This window comes from Petromyzon marinus, chromosome 34 (genome assembly GCF_048934315.1).
Source record: "Petromyzon marinus isolate PM22_M1 ecotype Great Lakes invasive population chromosome 34, UKy_Petmar_22M1.pri1.0, whole genome shotgun sequence".
Taxonomy (NCBI): Eukaryota; Metazoa; Chordata; class Hyperoartia; order Petromyzontiformes; family Petromyzontidae; genus Petromyzon; species Petromyzon marinus.
In genome coordinates this window covers 11,729,392-11,749,912 of record NC_133700.1, presented here as the reverse complement: position 1 = coordinate 11,749,912, position 20,521 = coordinate 11,729,392, and the positions used below count along the sequence as shown (strand labels likewise).

Sequence of the window (20,521 nt, the reverse complement as noted above, 5' to 3'; positions counted from 1 at the left end):
CACATAAGTTAGAAAGCAATAACGCACTAGCAGCGGAGGGCGTCACAGACTGGACCAGGTCGCATTTTACCACAAAATGGGTGGAACTTGGGACACCCCAGCATTAGACGCAGTTCTAGTCCTGCAACAGCCACGTAAATAAAAAAAATTGTCAACTTAAGGATCTCCAAGGCAGACTTGTCATTCTAAGCAGAATCGCATGGACAAATCTCCATACATCGACCAAGGAGGTGGTCAATAGAAATCCTGGCATCAACAATGCATAGTAGCCAGGGCAAGTAAATCGTGACCATTCAAGGAAAGACCCACACCATCATGCGGCATTACCAGCTTGCATATACATTTTCTAACAATTACGGAAGTTACTTGTGGCAAATTGCTTCCCCCCCTTGTAACTTTTTCAACAATAATTACTTAATGATCGATCGTTAATGCCAAGGCACAGCTTGATAAATATCCAGTAGTCACTTTGTCCAAATACAAAAAAAATCGCCAAACGCCGTCACCGTCAGTCAGCTATTGGCCAGCTCCCTCTAGCAAGAAGTGCTGCCCAAGTCCATCGGTCTTAACCAGGGACGACACGACCATTCCTATTTGTTGCATCGTGCAAAATGAACAAAATTGCCAGAATCAACACGAGGTGGTGACAAGTAACAGGACACACGCCATGCCCAAAAAACAACATGGGTGGGAACGTCCAGAATGCAACGACGTTTAGGTGGCCACGCGGCCAACGGGTGCACTCCAAAAACATAAAAGTTAGCAGGGCAAGAGACTTGGCACAGCAGCTTCAGCCGAGCGCCTCTGCTTGCCAAGCCGCACGGGAAACTTGGACGGCAAGTTCGCATTTGATGAACGCGCGCAGTAAAGCGGGTGGACTTGGGACGTTGTCCAAATTAAAAATCGGTGCGCGCGAGGCGGCCGTTGATGAAGATGCGTGGACGCACCTTGCACAACGGCACGCTGCGAAATTACTGCCACAAAAAACGAATGTTGACTCAAGTTGGTTATCCCCCTCGTGAAAACAAGACGTCAAAAACTTTGCCAGACGGTCACCTCGCACCCTCAAAATCCCCAGGACTCCCTCGGCTTTTAATCCTCGTAACCCTCAGACTAACCCCAGACCCCTCCACGCTCGGATACCAATCCACCCCCACACCCCTGAATTCTCTCCCCTCGACTTCACCCCCCCCCCCCCGTAACCCCAGCAACCTCCCTCACTTTCGAGGAATTTGAGAGCAGGTCAGCGCTGCCCACAGGGCAAGGCCAGACCGTGCGCGCACAAATAATGGGCACACGTTCCAGAGCGACGGGTTTGAGGTTTTTCACGAGAGAGAAACGCCCCCGGGCTGGAGCGCGATATTGGTTTTCGTTTTTGGTCAAAATTGTATGGTTTAGTATGGCCAAGTGAAGTGAGGTGGTCAGGGGGGGGGGGGGGAAATTTTGCTTGGAGGTGGGGTGGGGGGAAGGGGAGAAACTGCTCCCGTTTTGTTCTGGTTTAAAAATCTTTTTTAAAAACCTCCCCAGTGCAAACAATTATGGGGATTTAATCGAGGGCAGTTTTAGAGGTGGGAAGAGCGGTGTTGGTAGAGGGGGAGGGTTGTACAGGTTTTTTTTTCCTCTTCCCCCTCACTAGAGTAGTTGTGGAAAAATTGGGACCGTAGTAAAAAAAAAGGGGGTGCCGAGATGAACGTTAAATCGCTCGTCTCTCATAGTTGGTCAATACGACGAAGCGTCTCCTCCTCCTCCTCCTCTTGCAAGGCCAATGCAGCATCAAGCTGCCCAAACCGGTGCACTGGGAGAGGGGGGGGTAAATAGCAGAGCCTACACACGCAAGGACGTCCGAACGCCATCCATGCCTCGCGCCTAGAGGGCCTGGGTTGCTTGCAGCCACAACGTGAATGCGGCACTGTGCACGCGGACGAAGTAGTTACGAGCGGTGCGTGTGGCGCACACGCGCCATGTTAAAGGACCATAAGCCGAACAATGCGTTTGGGTCTCTGGGAGAACGGTTATGTTCAGATGAGTTTTTTTGGCATTGTGGTGTCAAGAGTGGAATCATCTCAGAACATTCATCGTGCGCAAGGGGGGGTGGGTGGCGACCCTGAAAGCAACGCTATGAGAGTTATCAAATTAAGAAAAGATTTTCAAGTTGGCGTTGTTGCCCACTACCCCCCCCGTTGGGGATTTAAACATGTCTGGTACTAAACCTGCAACAGACCGTCTCTGCGTTCCGGGGCTGTGCACCTGGATTTGGTTTTTACTTGCAATGGCTCCTGGTCCACCAACAGTCACGTGCCTAGGATCGCACCGTTGCATTGAACAGCAGTAGATCTTTGCTAATCCATTGCTGGATGAAGGCTTCCTTTCCCACATCATGGAGGCAGTTTTGATCCAACTTGACCATGCCGGTAAGCACGGGTTTGTGAAGACGGGGAACACATGGGGGCATTTACACAGTACAATGGATTGTGCCAAACCAACCCTCTGCTGCTCACAGTGCACACCCTACAACCTTGTTACACACACGGTGGCTGCCCATCAAAACACCAGGGACAAGCTCTGCTTGGTATATATATTCATATTCAGGGGCAATTTAGTTTTTGTTTTTTACCAGTCATGGCATCATACCAACAGCAGCGCAGGGTCCACGAGACGCATGAGTGTTACCAGCGCATCTCACTTCCTTGGGGAGGACCGTGTACAAATGTATGCAATATTAAGCGTCGTCTTTTGTATGTTGTAAAATCTAGGCAACTGGCTAAAGAAAAAAATTGGAACCATCTGTGTTACAAAATAAACGCAAGCCTATTTGGCAAAAACGGTGGAAAATTCTGTACCGTTGGGGGAGAAAAAAAACACGGCCATGACTACAAGCCACCCGTGAGCAAAGCTCACCTCTGTGTTTGAGTCCTTTTCTTGCACGAATTAAAGGATCAGACTGGCAAACCTAAAACTCTTCCAGGAAAGTAAAAAGGAGGATTTGCCAAGAGAGCTATTCTTGGAATGACGAAGCCGTACACAGAACTAAAAACTAAACCATTTTTATTTCACCAGGTAAGACCCACGGAGCTAATTAGCTCTTTTTCAGAAGGGGCCTATTAAATGGTATCTCAAAGTGGCTTCCCAAGTGGAAATTTATAGCAGCCAAATACTAAACGCATGTGGATTATAAAATGGGGGAAAAGGCACACGACCACAGGGAGAACACTTACACGCAAAACACAGCAGGCGTCAGGTTCGGGATCAAATCAACAACCTCCTGTACACCAGGCGAAGTCGTTATTTGTCACTGAACTCCCCGACCACGTCCGTCTGAAAACATATGGACGTGGCGAGGCTGCCCAGAAGAGGCGGTGCGTCTATCCCCACACTTAGAGACCACTGCGAGAGCCGCACCTCCACTGCCCGTGTCCCTTTCCCAACGTCAGCCAATCAAGGGAAGCGTGTACACACATTAGCGCGTGTCTGAAACACGGCCACGTGTTAAAAATTAACCCGCGTTTGACCGTTTAGGTCAGAACTCGCAGCATCAAAACTCAAAGGCGGAGGACTCAACGGGGGTTGTGGTACGAACAGAGAACGAGAAGTGATTTCCCCCCCCCCCTCCCAAGGGGGTTGGGGCACCACGTGACGGTCGATGTTGCTCCCTCGTGGTGCGAGGCTACGGGGGCCATGCGGTTCTGGACAGCGGAAAATCGTAACGCTCCGGTAAATGGGCGTTTGGGGAGATGCGCTGGAGTCACTACCGTTCACGATGGGCCATTCAAATTCCAACCCATGAACCCTCCCCGCCTCGCTGCACACTCCCCCACCCCGCCAAGCCTCCATCACTATTTACGAAACAAAGTCGCCCCTCCACCTACCCTCCCCACCCGTGCGACGCTCCAAAAAAAACTTTGCCAGCTTCCCCAGCCACTCCCACCCCCTCCATCTGCTCTTCTCACCCCCCCCCCTCATTTCACAACATCGAGGCTGTGAGGAAGCACACAGCTGGGGAGACGTAACGCGACTTCTTGGCCACAGACGATTCACATGGAGCACTTTCCAATAACGAATCCTTTTGGCAGCTACCGCGGATACGAGAAACAAAAATAAACAAAATCGCATGCGCGAGTCTGCACACGCGCAAGACTCCCAAGTATTCTAGCATCGGGCGCCGTTAGCAAGCGCCTAATAAGGGCCCTCAATGCAATTGTTGTCGAGAGACCTGCAAGGGGGATTAGCACCAACGAATGCTCGGGCGCCGCCTTCTCCAGTGCTGGTGTCGACATCACCCAGGGACTTAAGTCACGCCGACCCAGGGAAGGCTCAAGCATTGACTAAGAAATTGATGAAACGCAGCAACAAGAAAACGCAAATCTTAGCCGAGGTTGGAGCGGGGGGGGGGGGGAGTCGCAGACACCGACCAAAGTCTGCGAGGAACGCCCGAACGATTAACCAGAAGGATTACATAAGTACCTCCCTCTCGGCATGAAAAAAACGCGACTGAGACATAGCGGATAAGTCGTTTTTTTTCTCTTTCGCCTGCACCAATAAGGGACGCATTGTACCATGGCGGTTTCAAATATGCGCCATGACCCTAAACATCCCATACATTAGGCACGCCAGCACGTGCTACATGATCCAGCTGCGTGCCCAGCTCGTCGCGAACGTGAAATATGCGTCCGATCTGCCTCTACGATTCCGTCACAGTAAACAAGGAGACATCTCGGTTATGCGGTTTAAAAATAAAGTCCAAGGTCTTGTTGCCGGCTTCATCATTTTATCTCGCTGCCCGGCCATCTTCGGCTTTTCGTACTTCTCCGCATCCATTTAAATTCACCCGATGTGAAGGCAGGAATCTAAAATAGATGCCGTCTGCTTTAGAGTGGGCGTGATTTTTTAAAAAGTAGGCCATGGTGTGCAGACATGGTCCAAAATAAATAAAAACTCAAAGTACTTAAATGGAAAATGCATGACAACCGTTGCTCTTCCGAAGAAAAATGTACAGGACTCCTGCAGAAAGAGCAGAGACTCGCCAAGGCTACAAAAACAGGCGTAGTAGTAATAAAGTTCCAAACCATTTCATCTGTATCCGACGTGGAAGAGCCTCTCAATCTTGGGTTTGGCATTTCTAAGTTCGCTTTGTTCAAAATAAAAAATGGAACCTAAAAATGAGAATAGGTTTACCCCTTTCTTCTGGCAACAAAACAGCTGTGTTAAGATGTTAAAACACCAAACTGAAACCTTTTACAAGGAATAATGTCTGCAGTAACCGCAATACTTGTGATCAGAATGCAAACAAAAAAACGGAAAATATGTGCATTGTTTTTGAAACCGATTGGTCCACAGAAAGCTGTCAAAGTACTTAAATGGAAAACCATCTCTGATGTGGACCAATCAGTTTCAAAGACAACGCATCATATTATCAGAGTGTTTTTTGTTTGCATTCTGATCACAAGTATTGTGGTTAATGCAGACATGATTCCTTGTAAAAGGTTTCAACATCTTAACACTTGGTTGTTGCCAGAAAAGGGGTAAACCTATTCTCATTTTTTTGGTACTGGCAAAAAAAGGTCCCATGATGGAACCTAAAAATAACGACGTTTTCAGCCGCGGAATTTTGCACGCCATCTATTTAAAAAATGACGCTTGCAAGTTAAGATTCATTGGGCTCACTACCGAGGACATCACAAACAGGTGCAACAACCGCGGGGAAGGGGGGGGGATAAAGAAAATAAATTTGTTACGCAACTATGTACTTCTATCTTTTGCACTCTTTAATGTTGGATTTGTGATGCGTAGTTCAAAACAAATTTCGCCCACTTAAATTTACAGCAAGAATTACTCAGGGAAGTGGCAGCCAAGGCGGTGGAAGAGGAAGAGCATCAAGTTGCCACCACCTATTCAGCCAGCTGAGATTCTAGGTTTCAGCCACCCATGAAATAACCGAACTAAAATTTAAATAGTTCCCCCCCACTTAATATGGCTTCTTCCAGCCGAAAGACTTAGTTTCCGTTCAACTTGCAGAAACGGCTGCAGGAAATGTGCCCCAACACAGGGTGATGCACTGCTAGCCGGAGTTCAGAATGGATATATTCATTTTCACAACACCAATAAAGCAAAGCTGGAATACAAAGACTTGAGAAAAAGTGAAAAAAAAATGAAAGTGCATTTTTGTTGCAAACGTTCTCAAATTTAAAAACTGTGAATTGATGCCAATAACGGCACACAAATGTGGGATTACAAAGGGGAGATTAAAACGACGACAAAAGCACACCCAACGTCCGGCAGAGTCAGTGGCCGCACCTGAAAGTACTGGCGTCGCAAGCAGTTGTGGGGCCTCCCTGCCAGATCCATGCCAACTTTGAGCCTCAACTCCTGGTGAGTGTTTCCAGCAGTTGGCAGACGAAGAGTCTCCCCTCTTTCTCTGGATCGTCGTCGTGCTCACTTTATTTTGAAAAGAAGCCTCGAGAAGAAGTCTTCAGCACCCTAGGGCAGAAGGAAACAACATTAGCGTCCGTGTGAAAATAAATATAAATGAAAATAAGCAGACAATGTCTCCGAAGCGTGCCGTCATGTCGGTTTTTCATAGCCAATACAATGGGTCCAGATTCGTTTTTTGCGTTCAGCAACGTGGAAGTTGATGCCAGAATTATTGTCAATGCTTTCCAACTCCATGAGCAAAACAGTACTTGACTAAAGTGAAGCAAATTCTAATTTCTTACACAGGATGATGCTCTTGCAAATGAGACCATCCTGGTCTCTAGTTCTCACCATGGTGAAACCAATAACCTTTATTTGTTAGTGTCATCTACGTAGGACTCTTGACAGTGTCTGGTTTTATGCAAGGCCTCAAAAACAGATGTCAAGGAGTTGAACACAAGAGGATTATGGTTGGAGGCTGTACGATTAATCGTTGATCACTAAGACGCTATGCCAAGGCATATTATGGGTACGTGGGACTGTAAACTTAGATCGTTGGCACAATACGTGCCAATGTTGGTATGGTCACTGGAGAGTGGTCGTACTATGGAAGGTGTGCTACAGATGCTCATTATCGGTGTGCGCCACACACACAAACCTTACAGGAGAAGGATGGTAGAGAAGACTTACAGTTAAAGCAGAGCAGCAATGTACATCGCATGCGACTTTGCGCAATTCGACAAACAAGGGAACTCATTTTAAATTTCACACTGTGGGGAAACAGGTCCAACCCCCTCATCTCACCGCTTCAACGTTACAACAAAAAAGTTGGGTCGAAAGGAAGAAACGTTCAAGCGAGAAACCAAGGCTCCCACAACCAAACGGATCCTTGTTACAATTCATTTCGTCAATTAGAAGCTGTGAGCATTGACAATTGAACGAGGGACAAGGTAGAACAAGCGGAAACGCATCGCAATTAAGGCCGACATGGCCGGGGCCATACAGCTCGGTGCCCAACATCGAACCACCCGACGTCAAAACAGAATACAAATTAATTAACCCAGCCTTAATTAACGGCTCAATTAGTATCACAAATAACAAAAAGGTCAGCGACAAGCGAAACTTCCCACAATCCCATGCTGCCGTGCCAGATTTAGATTGTCTTATGCGTTGCTGCTTTGTCACCCCCCCACCCCCTCCCCCACACGGGGGGAGAGGGGGGGGGCAGTTCACTCCCGCATGTTTTTTGGGTTGCACCGCAAGTTCCTGGCCACATCCCAAAGGGGTTGCTCCAATGTTCTAGGAGTTTCGTCAAGAACCAAATTCCACCCCCTCCCCCTCACCTCCCCAGGTCAACATCTCTCAACTTAGAAAACGAACCTGCTGTACCTCTAGCAGGCCCCCCCCCCCCCCTGCCAAGGGAGGAAAGCCTGCCCAGGAGAGACGATGACCGGGAAACGCTGGCACTTGTGTGCACTGCACGTTGCCTTGTGCTGTGAACGCAGTTTGGGTTCAATAACAAACTAAAAAATAAGTTCCGAATTTCTGCTCATTTTTAAGCACGCGGCACTAAGTGTCAGACCAATTAAATTTGTTCCTGAAGCTCCCAGCACGTGGAACAAACTTGATAATCGTGCCCAAACAAAATGCACGGTCGTACAATTAAAACCCAGAGTACACAGGGGGCCACGTGAAAGATCCCAAAACCGTCAAGTTAATTTTTGAAAAACTTGGGCCACAAGATTAGAGTTTTAGGTGGCAGTGGCCCAAGGTTAAATAAGCACTTTGAAGCATAGTTGGTGGATCACAAAGCAGCCAGAAGGATGAGAGCATAGCAAGCAGAGGTGTGGCCTAGATAGTGTTGTTCACCTCGGACACCCGGTGGGGGTTCTCCATTTCCACCCACGTGCGTCTTGGACACTGCACCACTTGCAAAACTCATTTTGGTCAAGTCCCGTAGGACCGATTGACAAATAGCAATGTGGAGAAACTCTTCGCTTGTTTTTATATATTGCGTAACAACTCTGGAAACCACATTGGTCAAACAAGTCAACCAAGGCCTTCCTGGTTAAATATACATGTTGGTTGGAGTTTATTTTTTTTTGTTTAAACCACAGTAATTTATATCTGTAGATGTGTGTATGGTTTCACACTTAACACCAAGTCAACTCTGACATTGCCAACTCGGCCAGATGCAGGAGGCCCATCAACTTCGTTTGGAGGTTCCCAACCACTCCCCCCCCCAGCCAACCCAACTCATGCAAATCTCACTAAGCCACCTTTCTCTTCTGGACGGAGACATTTCCCCCCCCCCCCGCACATCGCACAGTTTGTACTCAAGAGTCAGGCCGCCCAAAGCAAAGGAAACCGCAGTCTTTGGCGCCGTTGCTTATTTTTTCTATCGTTAATCACGCGCGACTGGAATGGGACCAGAGATGTTAGTTTCTCAGTTCTCCCTCATCCAGAAACCCCTTTGCCCCTATGTACCCCAGGCCCTCCATCCCCCTCGCGTCAAGAGATAATTTGTGACGGGTCCAGCAAAAAAAAACTTATGCCTTTATTTTTTACAGCCAGAGAGCAAAGACCGACCAAGTGACTTTTCCGAAGGCTGGGCCCTTCCTGTTTAGCATGGTGCTTGTTGTGCAAGCTGACCAAACGCAGCCCTCTTACTCTACTCTTGGGACAGCTGCACGAGCGATCATTTTAAAGCCACTGGGAGCTCGAATTGGCGGCGGATTTTGACGAGGTGTAAAACGACACCATGGCTTTGAGTTTACCGAGTTAACTACAAATGGATTACCATCAACACCATGATATCATTTGTTGCCCTTTCATGGATAAGGGACCATTATAGAAACATTTTTATAGATTTCCAAGCGACATTTGTCCAATTGAAAAGGGCACGAGATCTGTTTAATTCGTAGACAATATCGTGGGTTCAGGTGACTCCTGCAAGTTACGAGGGAGGTGCTACAATTCAAGCAATGTTGAACAGGAATATTAACGTGACAAAGTCCTTTGGGGGAAGTGACCATCAATCCCTTTTCTGCAGTCTTGCTAAAGTTAGACCTAAAAAAAGTCCAAAACGGCGCAGGATAGTAATTTTGAACAAACGTTGCCCTAAACCTGTTCCTGGCATCATTTATATAAATACCATACCTTCATCTGTTCTAGGGAACTTCCCAAGAAGGTAGGAAGCTGAAAATTGGTAAATAGGTAGCTTTTAGGAAAAGGAAAAATCTGAAAATCCGAGATTTTTCATTTGAAGCCCCCTGAAATCGATTTTAACTGCCCCATAAAAACTGTCATTCAGAAACTGTTCAAAATATTAGATTGCGGTTTTCCCATTTCATACAGCATGAAACAGCAAAATACATTGAGAACTATTGTTTGAGATGTTTCGGATTTAAGTAGTTGAACACATTTCGTTCAAATCAGAATAATTTGAAACCTGTAAAAGGAGCTTCCCCCTCCATATGAAGTGCATTTATTTTAGTCTAATAAAGAAGATGGAATCTTTAGATCACGGTTTCCTACGGGTACGTGTTTAAATAAGAAATTGAATCAAGTCGTCTATTTTTTGCGGAAATTTTTGGAGTTGTTAGAGTCTGATCGTAGATTTTAAAAAATCTTATCAGGTTCATTATATTTATTTAAAACGTTTACCTGGTGCAGACAAGCTTTATGAATGAGTAGGAATATAGGGTACGACATACAATTATTATGGTTAGGCAAATCTACAGTAGTGCCTTCGAGCAAGACTCGAAGCAAAGCCTCGCAGCGTTTAAAAAAATTGAAAACTCAAGCTCCTAATACCCAAATGAGATAAAAAATAAACGCACACCATCCAAGAAGACCATCTCTCTGCACACGCTCAAAAAGTGGAGCACCGATTGCGACACCCAAAATGTTTTGCTCAATACTAGCCACACGCGCTCACCGTAATGCCCAGCATGCCCCTCTACACAACAACGCGTCCTTTAAGAGAAGTCTGCAACGTGTCAACTTGACAAGCGGAGGCTCACACCTTCGCCGCCGCAAGAGCCATGACCACCGCAGCGACCGCGAGAGCGAGGGCACTCCGCGCCGCACACGGCGACCCCTGCAACGAGCGGGACAACGGCGCTCAAATTAAAAATTGGGAGGAAAGCAAAATTAAAAAAAAAAAAAAACACGTTTGTTCTGAAACTTAAGGACCAAACTTTAGGCACAAAAAGTCAGCAGCTTCCTACACTAAGAGTGGGGGTGCTCATCTTTACCACCAAGCGAGATGGGTGTATATTTACACATTTCTATGGCAGTGGTAAGTACCCACCATGACCAGTTTACTTTTATCCACAACGGTGGTGTTCATTTGATCAACCTCAGTGGGAAGGGCTGGGGGGGGGCACCATCGCTGGGCCACCACCACCATCACCCACGATGTCAACTCACCAGCGCGCAATTGTGGGCAGCTCTCCACCGCTGCAACGCCCGGCCAAAAGGCAAATGAAGCAGCGTAGAAAAATAAACCCGAAAGTTATCCAATAGAGCGCCTTAAAAAAAAGTGACTGACAGCACCACAAATCGCGTAACATTTACTAATAAACAACGTTAAAACAGATTAAAATTGCCAATTTGTAATACCATCTCCTCCTCTCAAGTTGCAAATCAGACGAACTGCATTCCACATCCATTTTTGTGCAGCACTACGGGATCAATTGGCTTAAGAACGCGAAAGTGGCTCCAGGAACACCGATGATGGATATTGCCTATAAAATTTCGTGATGTATTTATAATTTATACCACGTCCCTAACGTTCCAGCACTGCCCCCCCTTCCACCCAGAAAAAAACAAAAACTAAGGTTCTTCCAAATTTACCGTAACCCAAACAACTATTACACCACCCTCTGCGCCCTACCAGTGTAGGCCAATGGGATATATATTCTAAAACAATTTAGCTGCTGGGCAGGACTAGAGGCAGCCATGAGGTCCAGTGGAGCCATGGGAGGCAGGTTTAACCGGACCACACAGACGAACATTTGTGCACGGAGGGAGTGGCTGGGGTGCCAAGAGCTCAGGTGCAGACTTTTTTTTAAGCAGTTTAAAACACACTTTTCCAAAGTCACCTGCTAAAAATCAAAGGCAGGAGAATGCGGGACACTCGAGACATCTTAAGGACATGGGGGAATTGAGACACCATGACCACAGCTTTGCTGAAAAACAGATTAGCATCCACCGAGCCAAGTACCTTCACGCGAATGAAGTTGCCGTTGACTTGGGAATACGATTCAACCACCACATTTGGTCTGAATACCAAGCAATACAGAATACCTAACATTAGTCCGTTAAAGGAGAAACTTTAATATAATATAAAACACGCACATAAAATAAAGTAGGTATAGGTCAAAAGCACTTTAATTCATATCGTCCAAGCAGGGAGCCCAACTTTACATCGAGACTGGGATGGGAAGAGGCTTAAATGAGAGATACAATTATGTTCCACGTACAAGAAACGTCACATGCGAAAATGTATTTCCAAAACGTAGTATATAGTCACGTGCCATAAAACAATGATAGCAGGGACGTATTACATTGGAGGGGGGTTGAAAACGACGAGGATAAATCATTGTGATGGTTTCAAAGCAAATGTCTTCAACAAGGCAGACAGCAACCTGGTTGGTGGTGAACTAGCAATCACGGGGCACAAGCGGCGGCCTTGGTGCCAGGTCAGGGTTGCCGGAGCGCCTAACTATGGGCCCAGAGCCTCAAGGGTGACCCCAGCGACTTCCAGCAGTGCCCCCGCCAAGCTCCACAACATTTTTACTCCCCGCCCCCAACCCACAGGACTGTTTAAACCATGGGGCTTTCTGGGCGACAGGATTGCACGAATTCAATTAGGGCATCGTGCAACCCGAAACGAAAAGCTTTGGCCTCCACAACGAGTACCCGAATGCTCAGGCACCCATTTTTAATCTTAACCGTTGGACTTGGAGCAACGGCACATTTTTGGAATCGACGGCAAAAAACCCATGGTCCTTTGCGTTCACGCGCCACAGTTAATCCACGTTCTGCTTGGCATGAGATTGAAAAGCACAACAGCTGTCCGTTTTTACATCTGGGTCACACCGACCCATCAGACAGCGTTTTGACTTTTGAAGGGAAGGGGTGGGGAGGGGAGACGGTAAAAAAGTTGACAGCTATTTTCCCATTTTTAGTGCTCTATTCATCGTAAAAGCCTGCCAATGACGCAAAGACGTCTGAGAAAAACACGCGTTTCTCGGGTATTATTATTGGCATGTTTTTGTAAACTAATTTATTTTAAAGAACATTATGGTGCACGCACAGCAATAATGGTGCAATGCGCAAACACACACCACGTAAAGGATCAGGAGGCTGATAAGCTGAAATTTTAATCCCCCTTCTTATTAACAAGCACTTGACGCTGCTCCCGGAAACAGACCCATGTGCCACTGCACACACAAGTTGACACTTGTGCATCCAACACTTGTGGGTTCAATGCCAGTTTTTTGCGATCAAAGTAAAACCTCGCGCAAAATCTAAAAATCCGCCTTCAATATTTGACGCCGTGGCGCCAGCGGTCGGCAAGCCGGACTCGCAAGCGGAGCAACGGGCAATCGTCTTGAACAGGTCGTGCCCACTCCCACCCAGCAGTAGAAATGAGGACAACGGGGAGCTTGGAAAGAGGTGGTTCTCCCACCGTCTCCAAGACAGAGTAGGCCAAATACCCTCAAGGGGGCCCCTCGCTAGACCTCCCCTCTATAAATGCGAGGCCCCCTTCTGTAAGTAGTGGCGCGGCAAGCAAGCGCAGGGACTGCACCTTTAGCTTTCAATTATTAACACCACTTTAATGGATCGCCCGTTTTATTATTCTATTACCACAAAGCTAAACAGCAGCGCTGCAGCACGTGCACTGTATATTAATGTAATTTGTTTGGCCGTCAATCAAACCCGGCGCGCCACCAAGGCGAGCCGCACCACGACGAGAACCTTCGAATGACGAAACGTGTCCTGCCCAAGCCCCACAACTTCGCTTCTCTTCAGTGACAATACGGCGCCTCTAGCCCGCGTAACGGTCTCCAATTCCGTGTGCTCCTCCTGCCCCGTCAGCGCCACTCCGAGTGTGCGTTCTTCCCCCCCCCCGCCGCCCCCGTGTTTCGATGCAGGTTGCATTAGCATCGTCAACACAACTTCTGCAGGCAGACACCAAGGACAAACCCATCCCCGGCTTGGAGACAAGATACAATTTCTGGACACCGCAAGACCAAGAACCCCCACACGCACAGCGCTATCAAGCATTAAACAACCACCGCAGTACATTTAAATGTCACCAATTTCTCCATATGCAAATAGTAGTTACAAACTGCACACGCCCGATTTCGACACGCGATAGAGAACGCTCATTAAAATGGCAAGGTCTATTGAATGGTCTGCAAGTCACTTGGTGCGACGCGCTTAAGAGCTCTTTTTTTAATATCAGCGCTCTGTGTCACACGGGAAGTTGCAGTCATCGCGCAAGGGGCTCCAATAATTACGCAATTTGTATTTGGAGGTCGATTGGTAAACAGACAGCTGCATCGACAGGTGGGTGATGAGGAATGACGTAAGGAAACGCCGCTCCTGGGTAAACTTGTAAAATATCTTAGTTTTATTACACATTTCATCTGGTTGCCAAAAACGCATTTTTATTTATCCTGGGATCATTTTAATTTGTGCAGTTGCATGCTGAACTTAATTCACCAAGGTTTTCGAGAAATTCGTCGTGTGGCCTCGATGAGCTCCATCCAGGTTGAGAAAGAAAAACCCACGTGTTTTGGTCAATGGCGCATTCCGCCATTAATGAGGCACCATTACGACCAATCCCAAAAAAAGCGCACGACCAGACCGCACACACTTGCGCGTTTCAGGCGATTCAAGTTGCCCCTGCGTCGACCACCAACGTTCGTTCACCTGCAGCAAGTCACGACCACAGCCCGGCGAGCCGCCAGAGTCGGGGCCAGTTGGCGCACGCGAGGTCACGGCAGTGCAACACCGAGATCCAAACTCCGATTAGCGGCCAGAACGGCGGGATGGGAGGGAGCATTAAACACAAACGCTGAAAACGTAGTCAGTCACATTGGGAGGTGTCTGCAATCCCCCCTCCCCTCACTCACGTCAGACCTGGACGGGGACATCTTGGGTGCAAGCTCATCCACGCCTCAGATTTCCCCGGAATGCCATAAGCCTCGACACAATCGGTGAGACCGATGTTTAGTTTCTGGCTAAATTCCCCACTTTATGATCCCAAGTGGGAAGAGACATTGCTTCTCAGCGCCTGGCTGCGGAGCATTTATTGCACCGAATGGATAAAGTAATGTTGCTGCTGTTGTTTGCAGCCATATTTCCTTTGACAACCAAATGCTTTTGATCATCGAATTGTGGTCCAACGTCACCTCAGCTCTCTCGCATTCAGTATTAGTCGTTAACATTTTCCACTACGCATCTCATTTAGTACCAAGGTGTTATCTTTTGGGTTTCAAAATTGTAATATTACGTGTGTTGTTGTACCCAATTTTGAATTTGCGAGCATACCCCAGACCTCCCCCGACAGACAGAGTCCCCTCACCCAGTTATAAAAGTCGCACACAAGCTATTTACACACAGGCCTCTATCGGCCATAATAACGAGCGAAATGCATCCCGAATGTTTAGGACTCAATTATGTTCTCTTTACTGGTAAGGGAAGCATTGAAATGCAATCTTGCAAACAAATTCAGCATCACATTAAAGAATTTCAGACAAGGGCCTCATCTCAAAAATCACAACACTGACCGCATTCTCCGGCTTACACGGCGCTCCAGAAACCACCACGCCAAACTTGTGACCGGTCACGGCACTGCTATCAGATGAGACCGCAGCTCTAACGAGAGTTAAAAGCGCGTTTTAAGCCAGAAATATGGCATACCTGGGGGACTGCTTCAGTCCAGGTTTCCCTTGAAAGACCTATGTCACTGGAACACCCACCTGGTTTAAATGCCTTTTAAGAATGGAATATAAACCACGTTTCACTTCCGTGCAATGCACCATTTAAAGTTTGCATACCTGTCCAATGAGTGCGCGGTTTAAAGGACACTTCAGTGCTATGCAAGAACGCAACAGTTTTGCCAGCAACAGAACACGACGTCTCCCTGGGCGCCCAAGATTAGCGCATATATCCCCAAGGCATCCTTCGGTGATTCACGACCTTCATTTATAACCAAGTGGGGAGGAGCTCCGCAGAGACGGAACGTCTTTTTTTTTTAAACAAGTGACCCATCAGGTTACTTTCTCAGAGCGCCGACGACTACCCTCCACCAAAACGCAGGCAGTGGGGAGAAGTGACCGGCACGACCTCCCGGTGGCACACAATCCAGAAAGTATTGCCCTGTGTGGCGTGCACGTACAAACCATTAGCGGTGCCGAACAGCATGTCCCCCAGTGACCAGGGAGGGCTTGTCAACATAACACTCCCAAGGCAGAAGGCAGCAGCAGTAACCAATGGATACACTTCTGCACCAATAATTCCAACCAAGGGTGAAACCGGTGTGTACAGCTCTCTCCACCGTCCTGCTTACAGCGGTGTAAAAGGGGGCCACAATGTTCGACTCTGTTGAGATGTTAGTCTAAAAGACAAGGGCTGTGCCGAGCCGTGCAAGCAATAAGGCAATACCGTGACATGCAAGGCAAGGTTGGTAGTCGTGAGCCATAGGAATCACTATCGCACAATTTGGGGTCTAGAAAGCACCTTGTGAGCGTTGTATCGGTAGCATTGTTTTGCACGCACATTTTCTGTCGGACGAGTTGCACAATTTTCAGACGTCGTTAGAATCAGTTTATTGCAAGGCCACACAGCAAGCCCCAAGTGGCGTGTAGAGGATCAATGACGACTTTCACTCAAGGGGCCTTTCACTGGCAAGGTGACATGAACGACAAAGGAGACGTTAAAAATAACCAGGTGGCAGGACGAGCCAAAGGAGGAACAAAACGAACTGGGGACACTTAAGATAAACTCAACCAAACTAAGAATAACATTGTCCAAGAGCTTGTTGTCCTTCCCCCACACCTCCGATTAGCACGGTTGGCTAGGTACGGGGCGAACGAAGTTAAACACACACGAGACCGACCTCCACAGGTGAGGGAGTTCCACAACCTGGGGGCCCACCAGAGCAGCACTCACGTCCCAGGCACGACGCGACTCCCCAGGTGGTGGTGTCGCCCGAACCACCGTCAACGTTGCCGTGAAGGAGAGCGCCGCCTCAAATCTTCCTCGTCATCATCGACGACTAAAGAACCCAAAACGCCAAGGGCAGTGGGTGCGAGGGTAAGGAGGTGGTGGTGGTCGTGGTAATCACATGGGGCTGGAGGAATATTTATCCCAGGGCGCCTGAATGCGAGGCATAACCATTGCTGTATCGGGACAGTAATATGGTCATGCAAAGCAGAAGGGTGGCACTAAGCAGCTGTCTATAATAAGGGGATCAACAACTCCCTCTTAGCGGGTAATGCATTGGGCAGTCGCACACACGGCGACTACCGCACCTTCATGGCGTGCCACGTGTTGTACAGTGTCAAGATATGCAACGCAACACTGTATACTCAAACCCTCTGCAGTGGACACGCGGCGCAGCGCGCTCTGGGCTTTGAATAATGTGCGCATTCATTGGGCGGACTGCAATGCACTTGTAAAAGCCGTCACCACATTCACTACAGCAATGTATGCAACTACCACCAACTCCACAAGTCTCGCAAGCGAGGATATTAAATGAGTAAATGGGTCCGGCGTGGGTCTAAATGGAGATGTTGGGGCCACGTTGCCGCACCTGCCGATGTTTCGAGGCGCCGACACGCACCCACACGACACCAACTCCATGTGCACAACACTGGCAGCAGCTGCGTGCACACACACACACACAACCGCCTCACGCACCGCACTCCGTGTTACACGGAGACACGTATTTATAACAGCCTGGCAGACACCAACATTAGGAACACGTTCCGTTTCCGAGTATGTAATGACAAGAACAATCGGTGAACAAGACTCGCGCCAGTTAATTTAGACTACCGAGGAACCCGCTGGCAGATGGGACCCAGTGATCACTGACACCGTGTGTAGAACATGCACAGGGATTCATTTACGCCGGGTCTGTGACCGGCCAGATGCTTTCCCGGTCACAGCAAATCCAGTATCTCGCTCTCTCTCTCTCGATGGACGCGACTGCCAGGTCACACGCCTAGGCTAACAGCGACCCGGTAAATGTTTTAGGAGGAAATACAAACCCACTCTGTGTATGCACCACAACCATGCTCCCGCATTGGACACAGCGCGCAATCGCCCCTTCGCTGGACTTGTGGACCACCACCATCGGAGCGACCGCCGTTGCGCGCACCCACGAACGAGTTTGGAGCAGTGGCCACAACCACACCCAGCGGCAGCAGCACTCAATCCGCCGATTAACAAGCAGTCGGGCATCAAGAACTGTACCACCGCATCGCTTTTTGCGTTTGGCCCAAGACCAACTTGCCGCGGCACAGACCGTTTTCGGCTCCCACTTTCCACCGCAGATTTCTCGTGCGCAACACCTCCAAGAATCCAACCCGGGTCACAGAGACCTTAGCGCAATGCCCCGGTCTAACCGCACGGCTGCATCTGCAAAGCCTCTCCGCATTGCGCACACGTGTTTATACAATACAGTAGGAGCACGCGTGCAAAGACAAAGGTCCCCCGTATAGCGTCACGCGGACCCGTGCGGCCAAGTGCTCGCGAGCATCTCTTAAGGCGGACAGCGCGTACGAGAGAGGCCAGTGGCGGCGCGCAGCACCACGCCCCGACCGCCTTCGTATCCCCGGCGCCTTATTATGTCACAGCGCATCGGTGGGTGGGCAACTCGTTTTAAATGCCGAGTCAACCTAGCGGTCTCCCAGTCAACGTTCTACAAGCGGCAACCGCTGCGACGGAGCAGCGGCCGGGACTCGAACTCGAGTGTCAAGAGTTCCACGGTTGGAGTGCGCCAACCACTGCGTCACTGCTCGCGACACAAACACGCGACACACACGCGCGCGCACTCACACTCGCGCGTTCTTTACACGCCAACGCCCTAAACAAGCGCACGAACCCCGATACAGACCTTGTACGCCGTTGCATCACCCGGCGCTACAGACGAAGATTCTAACGATGAGGATGGCGATGATGTGGAGTTAAAAAGTGGCCAGAGCCAGACGGCTACTCCGCGAGTTGGAACTTGGCGTGTCCGAGTGGTGGTGGTGGGGCTCTTGGCGTCCGTCTCCCTGCCTCCACCCCTCCCCGGTCCGTGTGCCGAGCTTTAAAAAAAAATTTAAACAGAAGAGCGAGAGCCCAAGGAACGCACAGAGAGAGAGCAGAAACAAGCCTCCCCCCACAAACTCAACTTCCCTTCCAGCCAGTAGCGGTAAAGAGAGAGGGGGGGGGAAAAGAGGGAATGGATATTTAGTCGATGGAAGGAAGATTGTGACGGATGGAGGCAGGGAAGGAAGGGTGACCGAGGATTGTGTTTCTGAAGGTGTGAGCCCTAGCTCTCGGCTGCTGTTGTTGCTGCTGCTTATCATGTGGCTGTGCCAGCAGTTGCAGGACACGCCACAATTTATGCTCCACGCGAGTGGGCGGGCCTGAGAGAACCTCACTGAATTAACATTAAACACAGAAAAAAGAATTATTATTATTGGTGTCTCTGTGCCCCTCGCTCCCCACCACTCACTCGGTCGGCTTGCGTCCACGCACTCAGCAATGCACACCGCCTTGTACACGACTCTCAGTATTGTGTACGCACGATCAACGTGAAATTATGTTACTTTTCAAATGGCAATAGTATCGTTAACGTGTTGTACCGGAACGCAGGTGTGGTTAATGTGCTTCATGATGATAGACGTGCCAATTTATGATGATGAATGATGCACCTGAGAACTATTTAGGCGGAGACGCCGCCTCTAAATGTTGATTAGGGTAACTGGGATGATGGTGGTGATTGGATGATGGTGACTGTGAATCACATGATGATTGGCAATGGCAGCCCCCTTCCCTCGCCTCCCTTAATGTGTGCAGCATGTGGCGGTGTTACGATTCCCCAGTCACCAGTGAGACCACCTCGCCGCCAATAATAACTCATACAAATAATGTGTAACCATCGTGTTTCATATTCTTTCTGTCTTTCGATAAAGTCACGTAGACGGTCACGAAAGCTTTAAGTCAAGATTAATCGCGTTTCCGTTAAGCGACGTTCCAAATCTAAAAATTACAAGACAAGACCCTCCGTATAGCCTTAACAGACTGTTGGGGCAAGTGCTGTTAGCGAGCACCTATGAAGGCCGGCACGGCACACGATGGGGTGGGTGGCCAGCACCACGCCCGGCCGCCTTTGGGGCGATGTTTACACACCGCGCCAGGTACTCATTTGAGGCTGAGGTCACCTAGGGGAGGCCCAGGACCGTTTCAAATAATCGTCATTGGTGTTGGCCGTCAGCGGGAACCGCTACACTACCGCTCAATTATACTCCCAAACACACACACACTGAGTAAGCACTTATTTACCGGCACAGCACCGTGCACATTACAATGGCTATACAGTATTTGCTTTGGGGTTAATCTTGTAAAAGAAGACAACGTGTACTGGTGGAAGGCAGTAAACATTACATTATGGGGTTAAATGTCTAAGGGTGAGGCACAGGACAGAGCTATTCGTGCCAACGCAAGCATTTACATGATTTTGCAGTGCACTGCGGGTTTGCAATCTCAACTCGGCGAGGTGAATTGCAATAATGGGAATTAATTTCAACGGCCACTCACCTGGTGTTCATAGATTGCTGTATTTGGTGGCACTGCGTTGACAGCGGGTGCATGACCACAAATAACAAAAACACGAAAACATTCGTCAATAAAAAATACCTTAAGTAGGTGACGTTTCAGACTGGGCTTTCTTCACCGCACTGAGTTTAGAATAACTCCAGTGGGTAATCCACGTCCTCAAACAATTCCTTTGCAGATTGGCCAGACTCTTAATATGTTTCTATCGAGTTCTGTCGAAGGTAGTTAGTTCACTGTGTATGAGAGCGCATTGATATTTAAT

At 48.6% G+C, this 20,521-nt stretch overlaps 1 protein-coding gene across 6 annotated transcripts in view; it reads right to left on the bottom strand.

Moving 5' to 3' along the window:
* LOC116948726 (growth factor receptor-bound protein 14-like) overlaps positions 1–19,257 on the bottom strand; it is an 85,861-nt gene extending 66,604 nt beyond the window's left edge. For 4 of the 6 annotated variants that reach the window (XM_032965737.2, XM_032965740.2, XM_032965741.2 and 1 more), the window contains exons 1-2: positions 18,551–19,041; positions 6,292–6,474 (exon numbers count right to left, since the gene is read on the bottom strand). In XM_032965737.2, coding sequence (XP_032821628.1) covers positions 6,292–6,342 — 51 coding nt within the window. In that variant the 5' untranslated portion in view covers positions 6,343–6,474; positions 18,551–19,041. Of the gene's footprint in view, positions 1–6,291; positions 6,475–17,245; positions 17,316–18,550; positions 19,042–19,156 lie in introns of those variants that run through there. The other 2 variants (XM_032965738.2, XM_032965739.2) reach the window with 2 other exon arrangements.
* Between the last annotated feature and the right edge of the window lie 1,264 nt (positions 19,258–20,521).